The sequence below is a fragment of the Sodiomyces alkalinus genome, assembly GCF_003711515.1.
Source record: "Sodiomyces alkalinus F11 unplaced genomic scaffold SODALscaffold_2, whole genome shotgun sequence".
Taxonomy (NCBI): domain Eukaryota; kingdom Fungi; phylum Ascomycota; class Sordariomycetes; order Glomerellales; family Plectosphaerellaceae; genus Sodiomyces; species Sodiomyces alkalinus.
This window is the reverse complement of record NW_021167080.1, coordinates 2,503,404-2,523,498: the sequence shown is the minus strand read 5'-3', so window position 1 is coordinate 2,523,498 and position 20,095 is coordinate 2,503,404. Positions and strand designations below refer to the sequence as shown.

General features: G+C 55.0%; 9 protein-coding genes across 9 annotated transcripts; 3 read left to right on the top strand and 6 right to left on the bottom strand.

Moving 5' to 3' along the window:
• Window positions 1-493: 493 nt before the first annotated feature.
• Window positions 494-1,517, bottom strand: SODALDRAFT_270337 (inositol monophosphatase; the record flags this gene model as incomplete). Its single annotated transcript, XM_028607712.1, has 2 exons — window positions 494-1,287; window positions 1,400-1,517. The coding sequence occupies 2 exons, from the start codon at window positions 1,515-1,517 to the stop codon at window positions 494-496; spliced, it is 912 nt and encodes a 303-aa protein (XP_028468397.1).
• A 361-nt stretch (window positions 1,518-1,878) lies between these two features.
• On the bottom strand, window positions 1,879-3,507 carry SODALDRAFT_330327 (hypothetical protein). The gene is made up of 2 exons (XM_028611173.1): window positions 3,032-3,507; window positions 1,879-2,916 (listed from the first exon to the last, which is right to left on the bottom strand). Exons 1-2 carry the CDS (start codon window positions 3,134-3,136, stop codon window positions 2,341-2,343), a joined length of 681 nt encoding a protein of 226 aa, XP_028468396.1. The 5' UTR covers window positions 3,137-3,507; the 3' UTR covers window positions 1,879-2,340.
• Window positions 3,508-3,914: 407 nt separating this feature from the next.
• Window positions 3,915-5,895, bottom strand: SODALDRAFT_306931 (3-phytase A). Its single transcript, XM_028609051.1, has 2 exons — window positions 5,476-5,895; window positions 3,915-5,374 (listed from the first exon to the last, which is right to left on the bottom strand). Exons 1-2 carry the CDS (start codon window positions 5,694-5,696, stop codon window positions 4,021-4,023), a joined length of 1,575 nt encoding a protein of 524 aa, XP_028468395.1. The 5' UTR covers window positions 5,697-5,895; the 3' UTR covers window positions 3,915-4,020.
• A 588-nt stretch (window positions 5,896-6,483) lies between these two features.
• SODALDRAFT_338321 (heavy metal translocatin) lies at window positions 6,484-10,144 on the bottom strand (the record flags this gene model as incomplete). Its single annotated transcript, XM_028612770.1, has 6 exons — window positions 6,484-6,747; window positions 6,785-7,123; window positions 7,177-8,460; window positions 8,582-9,366; window positions 9,643-9,711; window positions 9,832-10,144. 6 exons carry the CDS (start codon window positions 10,142-10,144, stop codon window positions 6,484-6,486), a joined length of 3,054 nt encoding a protein of 1,017 aa, XP_028468394.1.
• Window positions 10,145-11,374: 1,230 nt separating this feature from the next.
• Window positions 11,375-12,251, bottom strand: SODALDRAFT_321904 (hypothetical protein; the record flags this gene model as incomplete). Its single annotated transcript, XM_028609663.1, has 2 exons — window positions 11,375-12,045; window positions 12,119-12,251. 2 exons carry the CDS (start codon window positions 12,249-12,251, stop codon window positions 11,375-11,377), a joined length of 804 nt encoding a protein of 267 aa, XP_028468393.1.
• Window positions 12,252-12,522: 271 nt separating this feature from the next.
• On the bottom strand, window positions 12,523-13,479 carry SODALDRAFT_100055 (hypothetical protein). The gene is made up of 2 exons (XM_028606442.1): window positions 13,056-13,479; window positions 12,523-12,734 (listed from the first exon to the last, which is right to left on the bottom strand). The coding sequence occupies exons 1-2, from the start codon at window positions 13,372-13,374 to the stop codon at window positions 12,619-12,621; spliced, it is 435 nt and encodes a 144-aa protein (XP_028468392.1). The 5' UTR covers window positions 13,375-13,479; the 3' UTR covers window positions 12,523-12,618.
• A 446-nt stretch (window positions 13,480-13,925) lies between these two features.
• On the top strand, window positions 13,926-14,681 carry SODALDRAFT_100053 (hypothetical protein). The gene has a single exon (XM_028606441.1). The coding sequence runs from the start codon at window positions 14,100-14,102 to the stop codon at window positions 14,577-14,579; it is 480 nt and encodes a 159-aa protein (XP_028468391.1). The 5' UTR covers window positions 13,926-14,099; the 3' UTR covers window positions 14,580-14,681.
• A 218-nt stretch (window positions 14,682-14,899) lies between these two features.
• Window positions 14,900-16,670, top strand: SODALDRAFT_100110 (translocation protein). Its single transcript, XM_028606443.1, has 2 exons — window positions 14,900-15,577; window positions 15,666-16,670. Exons 1-2 carry the CDS (start codon window positions 15,100-15,102, stop codon window positions 16,430-16,432), a joined length of 1,245 nt encoding a protein of 414 aa, XP_028468390.1. The 5' UTR covers window positions 14,900-15,099; the 3' UTR covers window positions 16,433-16,670.
• A 544-nt stretch (window positions 16,671-17,214) lies between these two features.
• Window positions 17,215-19,524, top strand: SODALDRAFT_342957 (Bromodomain-containing protein). The gene is made up of 4 exons (XM_028613105.1): window positions 17,215-17,483; window positions 17,589-17,744; window positions 17,828-18,696; window positions 18,788-19,524. The coding sequence occupies exons 2-4, from the start codon at window positions 17,596-17,598 to the stop codon at window positions 19,126-19,128; spliced, it is 1,359 nt and encodes a 452-aa protein (XP_028468389.1). The 5' UTR covers window positions 17,215-17,483; window positions 17,589-17,595; the 3' UTR covers window positions 19,129-19,524.
• Window positions 19,525-20,095: the final 571 nt, after the last annotated feature.

The window sequence follows — 20,095 nt, the reverse complement described above, 5'->3', positions numbered from 1 at the left end:
CGTCAGCTTGGGTTGCGACTTGACAGCGACAATATGACCGGAAACTTATTTTGGGGTTATTCACTATTTCTTTCTTAACCTGTTATATGAAGTGCATCCAGGGATCGTTTCAGTGTCGATGTCATCTCATTACGGTCGGTCGGGAAGAAAAAATCTGGCTTAACGTCCAAGAAACGGTATAGAGGTCAACTTGTTTACAGAGTATAGACAAGTTGACCTCTATAAGGCAGTTGTGAATTTCGCGGCCCTTTATGGCCCGGTTTTTTTTTTCTTCTTCTCTTTTGTCCTCTAGGCTTTTCTATTCTCTCTTCTTTTCGTTTCTTATTCTTTTCTTTCTTTTCTTTCTTTCCTTCTTTCCTTCTTTCTTTCGTTTTTTTTTTATGCTACAGATAGCCAAGTCTTGTCCAACCTAGTCTATGCGCATCGCCCCTATTAGAGGAGCCGCCTGTCTTATACTTGCTGATCTAGGATGTCGAGCTATTCGTTTTGTCTGCTACACCGAATATTCCAGGCGGTGATCCCCCATAACAGCCCAAAACTCCTCCACAATCTCCTTCTGGCCGCTAGGCGCCCCACGGACGGCAAGGTAAACACGCCCATCGAGCTCGGGTTCCCAAACGCCGGGATTCCCACCAACGACGATGCCGCCCGCCTCGGCGAGAACGCACCACCCAGCGCACACGTCCCAAGCCCAGCAACCGCCCTCCCAGTACATGTCCAACTGCCCCGCGGCCACGGCGGCGAGGTTCAGCGCCGCGCTGCCCATGCTGCGCAGCGAGTGAGCCATGGCGCCGCCGCCGCCCTCGGCGCTGGGGCTCGCGGCCAATTTGCGGAACGTGGCGGCCTTGGCCTCGAAGTTGGGGCCGTGGCGGTCAGAGCCCCACTCGACGCCGACGAGGGCGGAACCGAGCCCGGCCAGCGGGGTCGGGTTCTTCGCCAACGGGAGACGCTGCGGGGCGCCGTGGCCGGCGGCGGCGCCGCGGTGCATGTACGCCCCCTGGCCCCCGATGGCGGTGAAGAGGAGGTCTTGGAACGGGTTGTAGATGACGCCGACGGCGGGGCGCTTGTCGACGGCCAAGCCGAGGGAGATGCAGGCGGAGGGGAAGGCGTGGACGAAATTGGTGGTGCCGTCGATGGGGTCGACGACGAAGGTCGGCTCGGGCCCCACGCGGGCGCCTGGGGTGTAGGTTTCTTCGCCCATGAAGGATATGGAGGGGTAGGATTCGCGGAGACGGGTGGAGACCATCTTCTCAACGGCTTTGTCTGTTTCGGTGACGAGGTCGACGGCTGGTTGGAGAGAAAGAGAGTTAGCATGTGCCGTAAGCAAAACGCCAGAAGAAGAGGGAAACGCGCAGGAAGTGGAAAACAGCAAAGACGGAGACATGTCGAGGTTGCGTACAGTTCAGTTTGGTGCCTTGGTCGCCTTCGGAAGGGTTCGCGGACATGATCATCCTGCCGGCCTCGAAGGCGACAGAAACGAGCGTGTCGTGAATCTCTTGAAGATTGAGGTCCGCCATGGTGATTGCGCCTCTGGGCTGGTTGGTAGCTGTGCCACGCTTCAATAGACCTAGATGGTGTTCAATAACTGACTCCTGACGATCTGGAGTTTAGAGTGGAAGACGTTTGGGCTGCCGTTGATTGTTGATTGTGCGAGAGGCGAGGCAACGAATTTCTACATCCAATCCCATTGGCAGGGACAACTGAATATGCTCAGTGACGCATTGCCCCCGCCTTGGGCTTTGGGGGTTGCCCCGCACACGGAGTCAGTAGGCCGGCCGGCGGGGCAGCTTTAGAAGGTACAGGTACCGGAAGTGAATAAGAGTACTAGGTAATTAGTGCCAACCAACAATCTTTCTTGAACGAGACACGTTCCGACGATCAGTTAATCCGGGCGAAGGGTTCCCAACTAGGATTCAACTTGTTCATGTCATCTAATGGTGCGAATGGCGGCTAGTCGTAAGGGACACCCACGGCTTCACCTTTGATGATGACCATATTCGCAGGACTTGAATCGCTGAGGGGATGAACAGGAGCTGGACGTGGTGAAGGGGGGGGGATGAAAACTGGCGACGTTCTCATCTTCTCCCACAACACGCCCACCACACCCCAATCCAGACGATGAAGAGTATAACCAAAGTCATGTCTCATATGAATAGCCTCAACTCGAGGCCTATGCCACGCGTAGCAAGAGAAAATAATTCTTTACAGGAAAAAAGGCAGCAGGAAGACCACCAACCTGCCCCAGTCCCCACTGAACAGAACAGAAGCCGGCATCCGCGCTTTATGGTCGCCCCAGGGAAAATGGAGAAATACAGACACGAGACCTCTCTCATAGCGCTTTTAGACATTCTCCTTGAACATCGACCTCCTCTCGGTCGGACTCTCGCCATCGCCATTACCCCCACCTGGCCGGTTGTCCGCTCCGGTATCGATGGGCCGAGGGCTCACCCCGCGCAAGCTGATATTACTCGCCTCCGCATCATCGTCAAAGGGGTTCCGGCCGACCTGGCCCTGTCTCGGTCCAGTCCGTCCCCGCTCCACGTCCCGCGGCAGGTTCATGTCGTAGCTCTCCGCACCCACGTCCCCGGCCGCCGCCCCGGAATATCCCGTTTCGACGTCCTGTCGTCCGCCCGTGGTGGTACGCAGCTCCTGCTCCTCGTAGGCGCCGTAGGGACCGTAGGTGTCCGCCTCGTACCCGACGCGCGAGTCCCAGGCTTCGTCCGGGTCGAGGGGGCCGAAGCCGCGGCGGGCTCTGCTGCTGCCCTGGAGGGGCTCTTCGTAGGCGCCTGGCGCGGACCGGGGGTTGCGAAGGGAGCGGAAGAAACCGGAGATGCCACCACCACCTCCTCCGCCGCTCCCGCTAGGAGAGCTGCGTTTGAGGAATGGGACGTACGATGTGAAGGAAGGGGGTGGGAGCTGGAGAAAGAAATAAGTTAGCTACGATGGCGTTGCTTGTTCTGCTGATGGGCGGGTGGTCAAGTATGCGAGGCAGAGCAGAGGAACACAAGAGAGATCCAAGAGGGATACGTACGCCTAATCTCCTTGCGCGTAGTTGGGTGTAGACGACCCAGGCAGCGCTCGCCACAACGGCAGCAACCACAATCGCTATAACGATGGTTCCTGCTGTAGAAACCATCTTGGCTGGTATTTATTTGCACCTCGTCTCTCTTGCTGCCTCTGACGGCTCGGTTCGTTAAACGGGTTGAACTCGTTTCAGGTCGTCCGTTTCCTTTCTCGATGCAATGGCTCGTCTCCTGGCTTTGTGTTTCTGCGTCTCTTCGTGGTTGATGCCGACCGTTCCGAAAAGGGAAAGATGCTTGTTCGACTGTCGTCATGCAGCTGTTTTCTGGTCGCCTGCCTTCAGCTCGTTCGCCTTCGACAAGGAAGCTATAATAGCCTTCCAGTAAAAGTCTCGCGATTATTCGACTGGCGATAAATCGAGTGCAAGGGAATGGGGGGAGAGGGAGATTGTGATTGTTGGTTGTTGAGGTAGTACAACAAAGTCCCAACAGCCTTGGGTAAGGTAAGGTAAGGTAGGTAATCTTAGGTCTAGGTTACGTACTCCGTCAACAGGCGAAGTTGCACCATGACGAAAGAGAAGAAGCTGACCAATCCAATAGCTAGCATGCGTTGTCTAGGTACCTTAGTAATTTCAATGCGCACTGTACATTGTTAGTTGGGTTCGCTTCCATGGTACAGTGCTTTAAACAAGATGCTACCGTACGTAGCTCTACACCATATAAAAGGTAATTATTCCGTGGTGACGGGATAACGACGAGACAACTTGACATCTCCCATCTCCTGTTTGCGGATCTGTCTTTCAAAGACATCATTCAAGTGGCCCAACTCTGGACCGTAAACTGATCTAGATCAGCACATTCCACACACTCCCTAGCAACGGGGGTGTTTCTCAGCTCAACCACAACGCAATGAATCAATTCATTCATCAACGACGTACAAAAATGTGCAATATCAAACGCCGGACTCCCCGCTCGCTTACTCGTTGCGTTCACTCATTGATTAAATCCAGCATTCATCCCAGCGGCCACCGTTGCGCGCGAATTCCAAGCTGTCCACGAACGCACTCAGCCGACAGCGACCCAAGCGGTCCGCGCCGCATCCAGCCAGCGGAACGACCCGGTCATTGACCAGGATCCGCACAAGTTCCTCATCTTCATCCTCCCCACCGCGAATCATTCCACACCTCATCTTCTCGACGTACATCCTCGCTCCGAACGGCACCGTCCACCTCGACGCGAAACCGCCCGCCTCCAGAGCCGACAACCGCTCCGCCTTGGGCAGCGGCCCTCCCGTCGCCTCTTCCCCGTACAGTCCCAACGCGCCGTAGATGCCCATCATGTCGTTGTCGTGGCTAAAGTCGGCATACAGCGCCCGTCCGAGGGGGAACGTCTCCTCGTCCCCGACCAGCGTCTCGTTGGTCGACGTCCGATCCTGCACAGGCCTGCCCGTCAACCGCGCCACCAGCTCGTTGACGAAACCCACACCCTGCGTCGGCCCCAGAGGGTTCCCCTCGTTGTAGGCGTAGTACTTGCCCACGGTCTGGTAGTAGTCGTAATCGCGCCACTCGTCCAGCGTGAACAGCCCGCAAAACGGCGACAGCGTCAGGTCCGGGTCCGCCACCGTGCTGAAGGGGCAGAGGTCCATCAGGTACACCAGTTCGGAATGGGTCAGGTTCGCCCCGGGCAGATGAGCGTTGACCCGAGCCGCGACGGGAGGCATGAATACGTCCCTCCACTCCGTCTGGGCTTCTCCCCCCAAGCGGGAGAACGGGCCCTCCTCGAACTCGGAGCAGAGCCCGTGGCTGAGCGTGTTGTTGGTCCCCTCTTCTTCCGGTACAACCACAATACGACCCTCCCAGTCGGCCCTTTCCGCCCCCGGAACCTCGTGCCCGTCGGCCTGCTTGGCCTCGAGGAACCCATCCATCCATTCCAGCCCGGAGTCGATGACGCGTTGCTGGCCCGACACCCGAACGAAGGGCTCGGAAGACGCCGCAAGGGCCCTGTACCGGCGGTAAAATGCTGTGCCGGATACCTTCATCTCGCGCCGGCCGTAGGCCGTCAGCTGGTCGGCTCCGAGTGTGTACTTGTGGTCCCGGATGAACTCGTAGCCCTGGGCGTAGTCCTCTACGGTTTCCTGGATCTGGGCCAGCAGCTCTCGGTACGCGGCGGACTTGTGAACCGTCGGGTCACGAGAGCCGTGCCGTGACAGGACCTGGGCAAAGGTGACCTCGCACTGCGCGGGGACGTCCCTGTCGAAGTCTGAGGGCACGGGATAGAAGGGCGAGTACTGGCCCCAGAGCTGGGTGTGGTCCTCCTCCTGGCAGTTGCCCGTAACCTTGCAATTCGTGATGCGCCTTTGTGCATCTCGTCAGCAAACTCTCGCGGTCTGATGTTGGGAAAAGGAAAAAAAAGAAAAAGGAAAAGGAAAAAAAAAAAAAAAGATTTGGCTACTTACCAGAGAACGACACCGAGGTGGACAACGAGAGTGACAAAAACGAGTGCACCCAAGACCCTAAGGAGTCGCCTGTTCTGTGGTAGCCATCTGCTCCCACTGGACTGAATCTGTACATTCCCGCCATCGGTGACGCTGTTGGAGGCCGGTATTGCGGTGTACCTAGGGTTATTTTCCCCGGAAATTAATCTCTTCAGAGAGGCAGTCATGTCTGAGAAGCCCATGTTGAATGACCGCGGTTGTGCGCCTGCGCAGAAAACCGGTAAAAGACGACGAGGTGGTCCGTAAAGGCTCCTCGAAGATGCTTCTTTATGGTGGGAGAGATGGGCGTCCTCAAGTCGGCGAGGTTGCTGCTGATTGCTTCCCTGTACTGCCTGCCCTTCTACACCTAGCTACTTTGTCCAGTAAATTGGGTAGGGTTGGTGTAGGGAGGGAGGTGGTGAAGAGGACCAGACCCATGGAGCTGTCGAGAACTTGTGGGGCCGACTTTTTGTCTCGGTGTAAACCCCTGACCATGTGTACCAATACCATGCCTCCAGTGCGGAAACGTGGTTGGTGCGCTGGCTAAGGTCGTGTCGGCTCCGCTTTACTGTGTTTATCGAACCTAGGTACATTACCCAGGTACCCGTGCTAGCTGAAGGGCTGGAGGAACAAGACCGCAAATAAGTGGGGCGTGGGACCACGGAGTGCAATTCACCTCGAGGTTATTCCTACAATGGTCTCGGTGAGACTCGGTGTGCATTCATGACTATCAGATTTCGCTAATTTTGGCAATACCATTATTTTTCACAGCAAACATCTAGCGCCTATGAAGCATAGATAACAACCCTCCGTTTAGTCGAGACGTCATCAAATAGAAATTGTGGTACCTCATCAGCAACCTGTCCCCTTCTTCTTTCATTTTGTTTTCTTTTTTTCCCCTCCCACCCTCGGTGAAGCCGCAAATTCCTTCATATTTGTCTGAGCCACAGCCTTGATAGCGATCTTGGTCTTAACTTATCTTCACGGAGTCTAAGCTTTCTGGCGAAGATTGAGAAGCAGCATAGACAAAGCCGCAAAGATGACCGGAAGAATGCTAACAATCTCCCCCAGTCCGGCGTACGCGGGTGGTATGCGGACGTAGACGAAGGCCCCGCCCGCCATGAGGATGGCGACCACATTGTACACGGCAGACCAGACGAAATTGAAAACCATGCGGTTGAACGCCGCCCGACTGACATCGAGAAGAAAAGGGATACCTCCAAGCCCGGCCAGGAGCACCACGTCAGCGGCGCCCTGCGTGACGTCGCTGCTCGACAGGTCCCCCCCCCACCTGGACTCCCGTGTGCGCCTGCGCGACCGCCACGGCGTCGTTGGTGCCGTCGCCACAGAACAGGACGTACTTCTTGGGGCCTTCCATGACGGAGGCCGCGTAGTCGCGCTTCTCTCCCGGCGAGCGCTCGGCGGCGACGTTCTCGAGCGGGATGCCCACCGCTGCGGCTACCGCCTGGACAGCTCGAGTCTGATCACCCGAGACGAGGTGCACTGTGATATTTCGGGCTTGGAGGGCACCAATGACGTGAGCCGCTTCGGGACGGAGAAGCGTTCGGAATCCAAAGACTGCTAGGGGGTTACCGTCGCTTGTGATCACCAGGATCGTTAGGCCCTGATCCTGGAGCCGAGTGACGATAGGGAGTTGTTCATTTCGGGTCCAACGCGGATGACCGGCGCGATTCTGCCGTTGAGGCTTGCCTCGACCCCGCAACCAGCAACGACGCGGATGTCTTCAACGCCGGACAGAGCCTCTACAGAATGGCTTGCGAGGTGCTTGTCCAGGGCAGCCGAAACAGGGTGCTTCCCGCCGGCGACAAGTGCCTTGGCGATGGCTAGGGCTCCTTCTCGGTCGGATGTGACGATTTCTTCGACCATGGCGTCCAATTTCCCTTCCGTGATGGCGCCGGTCTTGTCAAAGATCACATCCGTGCATTTGCGCACCCGTTCAGTACAATCGGCCGACTTGATGACGACGCCTCCCCGCGCAGCAATGCCTCCAGCAATAACGAGAACCATGGGTACAGCCAAACCGAGAGCGCAAGGGCAGGAAACCGCGAGGATGGCTACCCAGTACGTGAGGGCATTCACCACAGATCTGCTTGTAGGCCAGTTCCGACCCTTAAGGCCCACCAAAACCCAAACGACGAAGGCGATGAGGGAGACGACGGTCACGACGGGGACAAACCAGCTGGCGACCCTATTCGCCACGTCCTGGAAACGACGCTTTGAGTTGGCGGCTTCCTCGACCATTGCGGCGATGTCGGTGACCGTATTCTTACCCGGGAGGCGTGTGAGCTTCGCCACAATGGTGCCATCGCCGTTGACCGTTCCGGCAATGACGTGGTCCTGTGGCCGCTTGGGGGCCGGGATAGGTTCGCCGGTGAGCATGGACTCGTCGAATTCGGACGACCCGCTAATGACGACCCCGTCCGTCGGGACGCGAGTGTGCGGTAGGATTTTGAATTCGTCCCCGCACTGGAGCAGGCGGGCGTCAATCTCTCGGTCCTGCCCACCCTCCTTCTCGACCAGGACGGCGGTGTTCGCCTGCATAGACCGCACGGAGACGGCCGAGACGGCCTTGACGCGGGCATACGTGGCGATGAGGCGACCGAGGAGGATCAGGGTGATGAGTAGAGTGCTCGTCTCGAAGAATTCCGATGTCTCTAGGGGCTGGTCGGCGACGCGGAACCCGTAAGCGACGACCGAGTATAGGAACGCAGCAGTGATGCTGATGACAACGAGCATGTCCATCTCGAGCACATGGAGATGAACAAGTGCTGAGATGGCGGGGCGGTAGAACTCGGGAACGGCGATGAGCTGGACGAGAGAAGCGAGAACAAGCCAGACATGTGCCTTGGTCTTTTCGTCGGCCAAAGTATCACCCCACGCCAGGACGACGACGGGGATGGTCAGCACGGCGGCCATTACCGTCTTGATGGTTTGGTCGTGGAGCCTCTCCCGGCCGCGGGCCAGCGCAGGGTCGGCGCCCGGGGGTGCAAGACCCCCCGGTCAAGCCTTCCAGCGAGTTAAACAACTAACGGGCGCCGATAATAGCAGGGTCGTACGTGAGCCTGACAACCCCCTTGTTCGCGACGGTGACACCGGTCACACCATGGGCCGGGTTGCTCAGCAGCTCTGAAACGGCATCGCGCGATGCCAAGACGTCGAGGGTGTGGTCGCCGTCGCCAGCGATTCGAGTACAGCGGAAACCAGTGGCACCCTCGACGGCACGAATAACATGGTCAGGTGTGGTAATGGTCCGATCCACGGAGAAGTCGGCTTTGCTCATGACGAAGTTGACCCGGACTTGAGATACGCCAGGGGTGGACTTCAGGGCGCGGGCCATTTTTTCCGCGCACCCGGCGCAAGTCATCCCGGCGATGAAGATGGCGACAGCCTCAGTGCCGCCAGTATCATATTCGGCGTCGTCGTTCACTTCTTCTCGGACCCTGGACCAGGCAGGTTGGGGTGTTGTAGGTCGAAGCGGAGTGGGGTTGGCGGCATGATGATGATCGGAGCCGCCACAGCAGCCCGATTTGTCAGGCTCAGTCGAGCCAGACTTAATCGTCAGCTCGTCAACGAGGGCATCGGAGGAAGAATGTTTGTGGTGCATCTTTTTCGAGGTCTTGGAGGTAATAGTGTAGCGGGATTTCCCACCACTGAGGGCGAGAGTAGCAGATTTCTTTTTGATAGTCGTAGCAGTGTTGATTTTCGTGGCGTTCTTCTTGGCTTGGTGCAGCATGTAGAAGAGAGGCCGCTCCAGGACGGTGCGGCAGATGCAACGAGCCTGGGCAATATAAGCAGCGTAGCGTTCGAAGGCACTGCGAAGGTGGCTGCTGCAGGCCGAATCACGTGGTTGCCCTGGTCGTCGTGGACATGGCGATGGTCGACAGCCTCTAAGGAACATGACCGAATCAGAAATCCGTCCTCAAATTGCGTGTTGTAGGTGGATAAGAAGAGGGAGGGGCAGGTAAGAGTCGGGATAGACAGATTAGGTGATTAGGTATGGAAATAAGGACGCGATTCAAAGGTGTTCCAGAGGAGGAGGAGGAGGAAGAAAAGGAAGAAGAAAAGCAAAAACACAAACAAGACCAGAGGTGTAGGTCAGCTCGACGCAGGTTGAACGCGGGGGCATACCATGCTCGTCCGCGTCTTCGACGCAAGCTTTCTCACATTCCATGGCAGCGACGACTGCAATGCATTTTTCTGGACGTAGCCATTCCACGACATGGCCCTCCTGTTAGTATAGGATGCACAAACCCATATCATCTCTTGGCAGGAGATGCGTGGAGAGGAAAGGAATAGGGGCTGCGAAAGACAACACACCATGGCACTGCTCTTCGGCGCCGCAACAGTTGGTGGAATCGGATTGCAGAGAAGCTCTGCCGCTGCCATCCTTGGAGATATGTCCGTTGGCATCATTGACATGGCCGTCGCAGCAGCCATCACGACACCCATCGGCGCTGGGGGTGTCGCAAGTCGTCGTAGCACCGCCGCGGGCATCCGTCTCCTGGTCCGCGCCGTCATCCCAAGCACGAGTATAGGCTACAGGAGTAGTCGCGGCAGACAAACCTGCGCAAGACGACAGAAATTTACTTGCCGCCTTTGACTTTCCGGGGCCGTACCAGTCGGCACCCATTTTGTAGATTCTAGTGTCACAAGGGGGAGGGAAGACTTCCCGTGTAAGTCGGGCAGAGAGACGATGAGAGGAGATTAGATGATTTTTGAAAACGGATGTTTGTACTTGTCCACCAGGCAGAGGGAGGTTTTACAGCGAAGTCGAGGAGATCATTGCTTTAATGCCGAAGGGCTTGGCTTCGCAAGCCACCCGAGTCTGTAGTAGAAAGGGAGGGAAGGAACGAGCTTCGTATCGGAGACCGGTGACAATAGTCACCGGCGATAATATCCATTGGCCAATAAGATGGAAGTGAAAGAACGAGCAGTCGGGGCGGCGGCAATGGACGAAGCCACAAGCAGGTCGGAGTATCGGTGATGAACGGGGCCGATAAGCACAACGGGCCTGACCCACTCTGTCCTTATGCGAAGGGAGTTACATTCTGGACTGTGAGGAATTTATTAGGTACGGATACTTCGTAGTGTGACGTGATCCGACTTGTCTCAAGTCGAATCTCTCTTAAACCACCTTATGTAAGGTAAGGTACGACGTAGTGCTTAGACTCGCGGTTTCTATGTCCAATATAGATGGATAATTTATGCTGGCCCCTTCTGTTGAATTGACGGGAGAGTGCTTGCATGGAGCGTTGATTCAGGAAATGTATGATTGTATTGAGTACAAAAGAGAAAGGAAAAGGGGGCGGGTGTACGTGTTCTAAATACATCTGCCACCTTCCAAGCGAAGATAGTGGGGCACCTCCAACCAATAGGAGGTCACCATACCGTGGCTCACGTGCTAGAATGTGACACCTTCACCTACCAAGACCCCCACCCACCGCCTACTGTGAGAGTGAGATGATCTTCCGTCCGGCCGCATGTCGTGACCCGCGTCGACCATCAAGGTCATAGCCAGCGGCGTCCCTCGAAAATCACGGACATCCTTCCCTCGATCAGTATCGTCAGCATCCCCACAATTCCCCTTAGTGAAGTGGTGATGAAAAGGATGGACGACCTCTCTGAGAAGAGAGATCGCCAACAGTAGCTTTCACATTCCCAACATCCTCCCATGTCTATCACAACTTTCACTAGATATGTACATAGAACTGAAACCAAACACCCAGTTGGGATACTTGCAGACGTGGGTATACGTACAAATGTGGTATCGAATATTAACACTCTCCCTGGCCCAGTCAGGGTGAAGAATGCAGGCAGAAAGAAAAAGAAAACGAGATGGAAAAAGAAAAAAAAAAGGAATTCAGTATGCCACCCCGACGCTCTCCCTTCGAGGGCTGGCGCCTCCTTTTTCCAGACCTCTAATACTACTGTCCTTCCCAAATGTGGCTATCCGCTCCAGCGGTGTAGTCACGTCGTCCGGCTTCGTCACCGGTGTGCTGCCGGGAGTCCATGTCGTGGTAGGCACGGTCCGGTTTCCGTCTTCGTCCTCCTCTTCCCCTTCCGTCTCCCAGGTGGGCACCGTCGACAGCGTGTCGAAGCTCTGACGCCCCGTCGTCTGGCCGCCCGGTGCCACACACTGATAGAAGCCCTCTCGCCCCTTGACCGGCCGGGGCAGGTTCGTCACCGAATCGAGACTGATGTCACGTCGGTGCTGCTCGCGGCCGGCGGCGCCGCCGTCGTCGGGGAAGAGCCAGCTCGACACCCGCGAGAAGGATTTCTTCTTCCGAAGGGGCGGCCGCAGTACGAGCGGCAGTGGGGGGGGTAGCGGGTGCTCCTCCTCCTCACTTCCTCCCCGGCTGGGCGGAGGGGTGATGAACGCTGCTGACGCCTCTGCAAACGTCTTGGCGCGGTGAGGGATGCGCACCGTCGACGATGCTGAAGGTGCTGTCTGCGGCCGTTCTGTGCTCAATCGTTCAGCGAACGAGGGTGCGGCTGGAGGAAGCGCGGGAATCGAGGGCATGGGCTCCATGTCTGCTAAGCTGGTTAGCAACTTCATACGTACCGAGATATCGGTGTCCTCGTCGTTCTCAAGGGCCAAGCTTACCAAGAGGCGCCATCGAGTACGCTGTCGATGGTCGACTACTAGCAGTATAGACGGTCTGTCGCTCCATTATCGAGTCAATCTCCTTCTGCAGGTTCTCCACCTCGATCATGGCGCCGGCAATTCGCTCCTTCATCTTTTCCAGGTTTGGGGAGGTATTAGCCCGTGCTCTAGACTTGGGAGGGATCTTAGGAGGCGACTCGTCGTGCACGGTTGGAGAAGTCGTTGGTTTGCGGGGAACATGGAAGGACAGGGGCGAGTAGCTTCGATCCGAGTCCAAATTGAAGTCGTCGTTCCGCTTCCCAGGAACATGAGCACTCGATGGTAGACACACGGTACTCGGAAATTCGAAGACTGGCAGGATTGGTGATAGCTGTCTCCCCGGCGTGCAGATGCTCAACTCGATGGGACGGAAATTCGGGGGGAGGGGCGGACGTCGCGATACATGCTCAAGACGAGTGTATTGGGGGAAATGGAACGACTCGGAATGAAGATGGCGAAAATCAGAAGGGGGGGATATCTGCGGCCGGCGCGATGTCGTGGCACTTGTGGCCTCGGAGGATGACCGGTATCGGGGTTTCATTGGGAAGCCAAAGCCGGCACGGGTTGAGGCGAGGCTCTTCACCGAATCAGTCTCTGCAACAAGCCTCCTCGTTTCTAGCTGGCAAGAATCCTGTCTTGTGCCAGCAAATGGCCTCGGCACCGGTGCAGGTTGATCCCGCAACACAGTTACCGACCGTTTCTCCTCGGCGAAGGCTTTCAGAAGTCAACATCCATCTATACCCATCGTCATCGTCTTCGGCGGCACCGGAGGTGTCGCTCTCGGGACAGCACAGAATAGACGTGTATACGCAAAAAGAAGAAGAAAAAAAGAAAAAAAAAAGAAGAAAAAAAAAACAGAAAAAAAGACGCCCAGGCCGACGAAGCGTGAACGACTTACCTGGGTCACCGGGCTTGTCACCAAGACAAGCTGATAGGGGTGCACAACACTGGGAAACCAAAAAGAGCCATGTCGTGTAGGCTTGAGAAAAAGCGTCTCTCATACTCATAACGTCACTCTCGGAACATAAACATGCTGAAAAGCTGGGGGAACGAAGAAAACGAAAGACGACCAGCGATTTGACGAAACCAGACGAGCAAAAGAAGACGCAGAGAGAACCAGAGCCCGGGACGAAAGAAGACAGGGAGAGAAAGAAGATTGGATGGGGTCCCAAGCTTGGATTAAAAGAGAATGAAAGCCACGGTGAAAGAAAGGCCATACGTGCCCGTGAAGGGACGGCCTGGGGCTTCTTTGTAAATTTCCCATCTCAAAGCCTCCTGCGGAGCTTCATAGGCCAAGCTTAGAAGAAGCCCAAGAAGCCCGTCATTGTAGTTCGCGGTGAGGTGGGTAGTGGCGGCATTTGATAGGTTGTGGCGGATTGGAAGTGAGCCAGTGGGCGCTTAGAAGTAAGTGGTGTGGGCGGATTCGGATGGCTGGCGCTGCACCACCACGAAGTAGACCCACCAGTCGTGTAAGATCAAGACAATGGCCCAGCGAGTCGATGTCTTACATTGCCTTGTTTCTGATCGTTCGAAGCCAGCAGTTCGTCGCTCTTAGGGCCGACGAAGAGGGTCCGCGTGAGCCCCCTCTGGGTTGAGAACCATCCACCTGGACATATCCTCTTTTTTTTCTTCTTTTTTTCCCTTGCAACAGACAAAGAAGTCAAACCCGGATCTGCCGACGAACCAGGCCCGGTGGAGCTTCATCGCATCTTGGGGGCCCACGAGACGACCTACAAATACGGCCACCTCACACTCTCTCCACGGAAGAATTGTGTCGTCGCTGCTCATCCTTCCAATCCAGTCCCCGTCCTGCTTACGACGGGGTGAGAGGGCGTCTTCGCATGCACATGCTGCATATATGTGCCCTCAGGTACTGGATGCCATTGATTTTGCGTACTCCGTATACAGAAATAAAGTAGGACGAAACTGAGAGGAAACTGACATGGCCAAACATGAGCGGACGGGGTATATCCGTACCTGCAAGGCGCCGCGACCGCCTGGGCCTGGACGCGGACCTACGTGTAAGGTCGTCTCCCGCGTGGACTTGAAGAAAAGAGATCAGAAGTGGCAGGATTGTCTGCATGGCCATTCATGTTGCCCTTTGACGACGGATTGCCGGGATGGGCATTTCGAGAAACATCATTGGAAGCCTAAAAGAGGGAATCATAGCAGAAGAAGTTGGATGTATGGAGGAGGGGAAGGCGGCGCAGTTTCGTTAATGGTGTGTTGCTGTCTTGCTTCTGGAGTCATGATAAGATCGTTTCTCACATCATGGATATGTGTGTCTGTGGGCCATGACGAGCGGCCTCGTCAAAGAGGGCGAAAGGAGGCATCCAATTTCACATGCTTTGATTTTGATCATAAAAAATGGATACACATCTCAGCTAGCCGGGTGCTGGCGGTGGTTCGACAAAGTTGTTGATGACGGTTCAATTCTGACGACGGTGACCAAGACGAAGATGCAGATTAAGAAGACGGATGAGTCAGGTGTGTCCATAATTATAATATTGATTTAAATTACGACGAACTCTTTGACTGTTGCTCTGTCTCATGGCCCAAAGCTGATTCAGCAAACCTCAACGGTACCTACAACGTACTATTCGGTAGAACATCGGAAAATAACCGATTTTATCGATACACAGCACGGGGCCGGGCCTCCGAAGAGAACACCTGGCTATCTTAACACGCTACCCTGGCCGTGACGTACAGTGTACCCGGCGTCGCCCATCCACACCACCTTCCAAACTTTCCAGCAGCATTACAGCACCATCATTCCAATTCCACCAGGTTTGTCGTGAAGCACTCGGTGGCACCGAGAAGGTTTCTCAGGCTCTGTGGTCTTTTTACCCTCAGCATTGTTCTCCGCCACAGCCTCGTGCCCATTTGTCCTCCCTGGCTGGTATCGATATTTCCATCTGGACAGAAAGAAAGAAAGCGAAAAGATGTCGATGCCTATGCCGGTGCCGATGCCCCCCCAGGGTTTCTCCATGGGGCCCGGTCAGCGGCCGACGCCCGAGCAGATCCAAGCAATGCGAAGGCAGCTGGAAATTGATGCGCAAAAGGCCGGAATGTCCGTTCCCGAGTTCGTCGCCAAACTGAGGCAGCAAGCCATGCAACGCGCCCAAATGCAGGGAGGGCCGATGCCTCCTGGGCCCCCCGGCCAGCAAGGACCTCCGGGACCCCCGGGACCCCCGGGACCGCCAGGCCAGGCAGGCCCAGGGCATCAGCACCCTCACCCACATTCCCATCCCCACCAGCATGGGCCCCGTCCTGTCGCTGGTGCTCCTCCCCCAGGAGCCCAACCTGTTGTTCCTGGGCCTCCAAACCCCAAGGCCATCGCCCTTGCCAACTTCCTGCGTAGCCAAGAGCTGAAGCCGCGCACCTGCATTCTCAATGGCGAGCGGAAGGACATGTTTCGAGGTGAGTAGTAGTCCGCTCTTTCTCTCTTTCGCGCTCCAAATATGGAAAACTGGTCGGTGGCTTACCGCGGACCGTTCCACGAATACAGTCAAGCGTGCTCTGCGCGCCCTCCAGTCGCCTGCCTACGAAAAGGCCCGCAAGAAGAACCCCCTCCTCCCCGAGATTACCGACCGCGCCTCGCTCGAGAACACCTTCAAGTTGCTCCCCATGTCCATGCTCGCCCTGCGTGTGTCCAAGTCCGACGCCCATGCGGGCCACAATCATAAGAAGACCAAGCGCGTCAAGGGGCTGTGGACAGTCAAGATCGAACCGCAGCAAGAGGCCAAGGAGGATATGTACTACGTATGGCTCTACGAGGGCAGTCAGCTTATGCGCAAGGTCTATGCCGCCATCGCCGTCGTCCTCATCTTCCTCATCGTCTGCTACCCGCTGTGGCCTCTCAAGCTGCGCCAGGGCGTCTATTATCTCAGCTGGGGTCTGCTGGGCCTCCTCGGTCTTTTCTTCGCCATGGCAATCTTCCGCGTCATCCTCTTCTGCGTTACCTACTTCGCCGTACCTCCCGGACTCTGGCTCTTCCCCAACCTCTGGGAGGACGTATCGTTCATGGACAGCTTCAGGCCCGTTTGGGCTTGGCACGAGGTGCGTCTGCGTCTCAACTTGTTTCTTCCCGCATTATACAGATTCTGGCTCTTGTTTTTTTCTCGAACTAACAAATCTCGCAGACCAAGAAGGCAAAGAAAAAGAAGTCGTCTTCTTCCGGTGGAGCCAGCAGCAACGCGGGTGGTGCCTTCGCCGCTGCGACTGGCCAACCAGCTCCGGCCACCGCACTTACTACTGCGACAGATACTCAGCTAGCGGCCCAGCCGGAACAGCGCGCTGGATACGTTGCTCCGCGAGTGGAGGAATTGGGCGATGACGAGTGAATAAGTGAAACAAGCGAGAGAAAGGGTTATCTATCTGTACCGGGGAAGCGATCAACACGCAGGCACAAGCACAAGGCAGGGGAAATTTATGCATGTACTCCTTGCGCAGTAAATCCACGCCTGCGCTGCCATCGGAGGGGGAGGCGTCCGGCGTTTCTTCCGTTCATTTTTGGGTGTCACGGTTCTGCTGCAGCGACGATTGCTCTTCTGGGCCACATATCTCGCCTACGAGAAAGTAGCGGCAGAAGCTGATCAGGGAATCCGGTTCGTACATTGAATCAAACTGAAAAGAAGTATAGATTGTCTCGTCTACAACGGCCCTCATTTCATCCGTATTAGGGGAGCCCCGTAAGTCCTAGAGTTGGGATCAAAACATATTATGTTATTACACTCCCTTTTTACAGCCCATTAACAGAAAAAGAAAAAAAAAGAAGAAAAAGAAGAAAAAAAAGAAAAAGGGAACCATATGTAGATATTGGCAACTTCGATGCGGTAAGACTTCCAGCGACCATGAGACGGGAATGTCTGGAAGTGTCGGCTGAAGAGGATTACGTGAGCCTTGCCTTTTGCTGTGTGTACTCTAGAGTTCATCTCATTAACCGTGTCACTTTGTCGGAGCAAACTGTGCACGAACCATCATGGGAACCGTGCCCCATCTCCGTCTCACTTTCCAAACTTTCACCAGCACGTCGACATCTTCACAACAGCTAATCACTTCTTTCAATTACGAACGACCGAGTCTCAAATTTCAACAGTACACTCTTCTCGTATATTTCTTCTTTCTTGTTTACTAATATCTTAATGTTCCCGGTTTAAGGTTTTGAGCCATAACTGTTTGAGTGTTTTACTCTACGCGTTCTCCTCGATATCATTTCATCCACAGTCTCGGTCCGTCTCACCACATACATCTCGGTTCATCGCTCTTCCTATCGCGGCATCTCTTGACCTGCCCTGATCCTTCTCAGACACGTCTCTTATACCTGGTGAGTTGTCTTCAGTGGTTTTATATGGAGAATGAAGCAACTTATATCCTAACAACCATGTTGGAACATGGGGATGAATAACTGACATGATCATGCCCTTATTAGCTTTATCATGAACGCAAACTCTCCGGTTCCGCCCAGGGACTCATCTCTTAATATCGAGAGTTCCTCGGCAGTAACCAATGGAGTAATCAATGACACAAACAAGGAGAAGGGGAAGGAGAATGAGCACCCGATGCCCAATAAGCCTTTCTCGTGGCTGTAAGCAAGAACCCTCCCTGTACCCGCTATATGTTCGATTATCAAACAATACAAGAATATTAATACTAATTCGCCAAATCTAGCGACCCTCATGTTCAGTTTGTTGTTATTTACGTTGGGCAGGAGGAGGTTCCTTTTGGTATCCAAATGGACTTCATCTGTGCACGCTCCACTTTCTTTCGGGACAGATTCAAGGGTTCGGAGACTCCAGATTCTCTGGAGCACATTGTCAAGCTTCCCGATACGACGCCCGAGGTCTTTGGGCGCGTACAGAACTTTCTCTTCACTGGACAGGTCGTCCCCGAACCAGATACCACTCCGTCTTACGAGGTGCTCATCGGCGTGTGGAAACTCGGCCACATGCTCGGTATCGACGGACTATGCGACAAGGCATTGAACACCATGATCGAATGCAGGCGCACTACCCAGCGCATTCCAGCCACGCCTCTCCTCATACAGGTTTGGAAGGACACCCCGGAAGGCTCATCGATTCGTCAGTTGTTGCTGTCTTGGGCTGCCGAGTACATGAGAGCGTCAGATGCTCGGGCCGAGTTCGCCCGCTCTCTCCCACAGGAGGTCCTCAGCGAGTTGGTCGTCATCATGAGCTCTCTAGATTCTGCGCCGCCCGTTCAGGTAGCCTCTCCGGCCGCGAGTCCCGACGCAGACGGTACTAATCCGTCTCTGAGGAAGAGCGTCCACTACATCGAAGAAAGTGACGAGGAGGGTAGACGCGGTGCGAAGAGGCTCCGACGCGTGTCTGGTGCTGCTGGCCCATCTGGCGCGTCGGCACCCCCTACGACCGAACGGAGATCTCCCGCTATTCGCCGGGCTGCGAAGCCGATTCCCAAGCGGCGCTCGGGAACCGGCTTTGCCATGACCGAGGACGAGATCACGCCAGAGCACAGAATAGAATTCTGCAACAATCTGTTGACCAAGATGCTCTCCGGTCCTGGTATGCCAAAATTCCACCCATCTGCGACTTTTTTTTTTTTTTTCTTTTTTTTTTTTCAACACTCTTGCTCCATGCTGACTCGCTTCGTCAGGCTTCTGGACCCGACTGGTTGGACCTTTCCGAGATGCCGTGGATCCCGAGAAGGATCAAGTTCCTGATTATTTTACAAAAGTGAAGAACCCAATGGACCTGATGACGGTCAAGGCCAAGATGGATCGTGGCGAGTACAAAACGGACCTCGAGTTCGCGGCCGACGTTCGACTGATCTTCTTGAACTGCTACACGTACTGGAAGGAGGGAGACCCAATGTGGGCAGCCTGTGAGAAGTTCCAAAAGACCTTCGAAGACAAGTTCAGCATGATGACCCGATCCATTCTTCGTTTGATGAGGGATCGAGCAGAGCGGACGGAGCGAGGGGAGCCAATGGACTGAAGAAGCACATGCACCCGGCAGGCAAGCCCTCTAGGAAGTCAGAGTCCGGTATATGTTGTGACCTTATTTGAAGCGAGACACTGGGAAAGAATACGGTCTGGCTGGATTGGTGTCAGGGAATTGTGCTGGACCTGATCGGCCTCTGAATGTTTAAGGAGAGGGAGGTTGCGATCGCGGGACGTGTAAGAATATGGTATCTGCTTGCCCAAACCGGTCACCATGACTGGAGGGTTCACAGTTATTGTGACAACAGCCTTTTCTGTGGGGGGTATAGGAAGGGTTAGGGATAATCGTGTCGGGTTAATTACTAGGAACGGACCTGACTAGTGTAACATCTTCTCTGCGGTCACACTGTTAAAATGCTTGCTCTTATTCTCTTCATCTATTAGGTCCCGCAGCCTTGCCCTTTGGTGTTGAGAATTTCCCTCTCACAACCTTGCTTTTACGTCGAGAAACATGAAAGGAAAAGGAGTTGGGCGTTCTAGCCCATTCTTGAGCATTCCAGCGTCCAAGCCATGTGGCTGGTGGGTGTTTCTGCACTCCTATCGACGGTTTTTTTGTCTCGGGTGTTGAATGCAATCAATGGCATTGTGACTTGCCTCCAAGGTAGACATGAAAGCCGTCCGGCGACTAAGGGATTAATGCTGCGGAAGACTGCTGTCTACGGGAGCCTCGATGAGCTTGTATTAACCACAGCCTTTTATATTCGTCCTTTATAATATTGTTCTCCTCAATCCAAAAGCAAATTCCGGTGGGGGAAAAAATTGATCGGATAGCATGAAATCTTCTCATACGCGATCCGTTGGCGGCTTCAAATCCGTCTCTTGTCAATACTATCAATGGTCGATGTAATCACGAACTAGTGCATGATGGGGGAAGAACGAAGCTATTCTGCAAGGTACCCGTGGCGGCCCGTGCATTCCTCTCCACTTTGAATGATTAGTGTGATTAGTTGAAGCATGGGCCA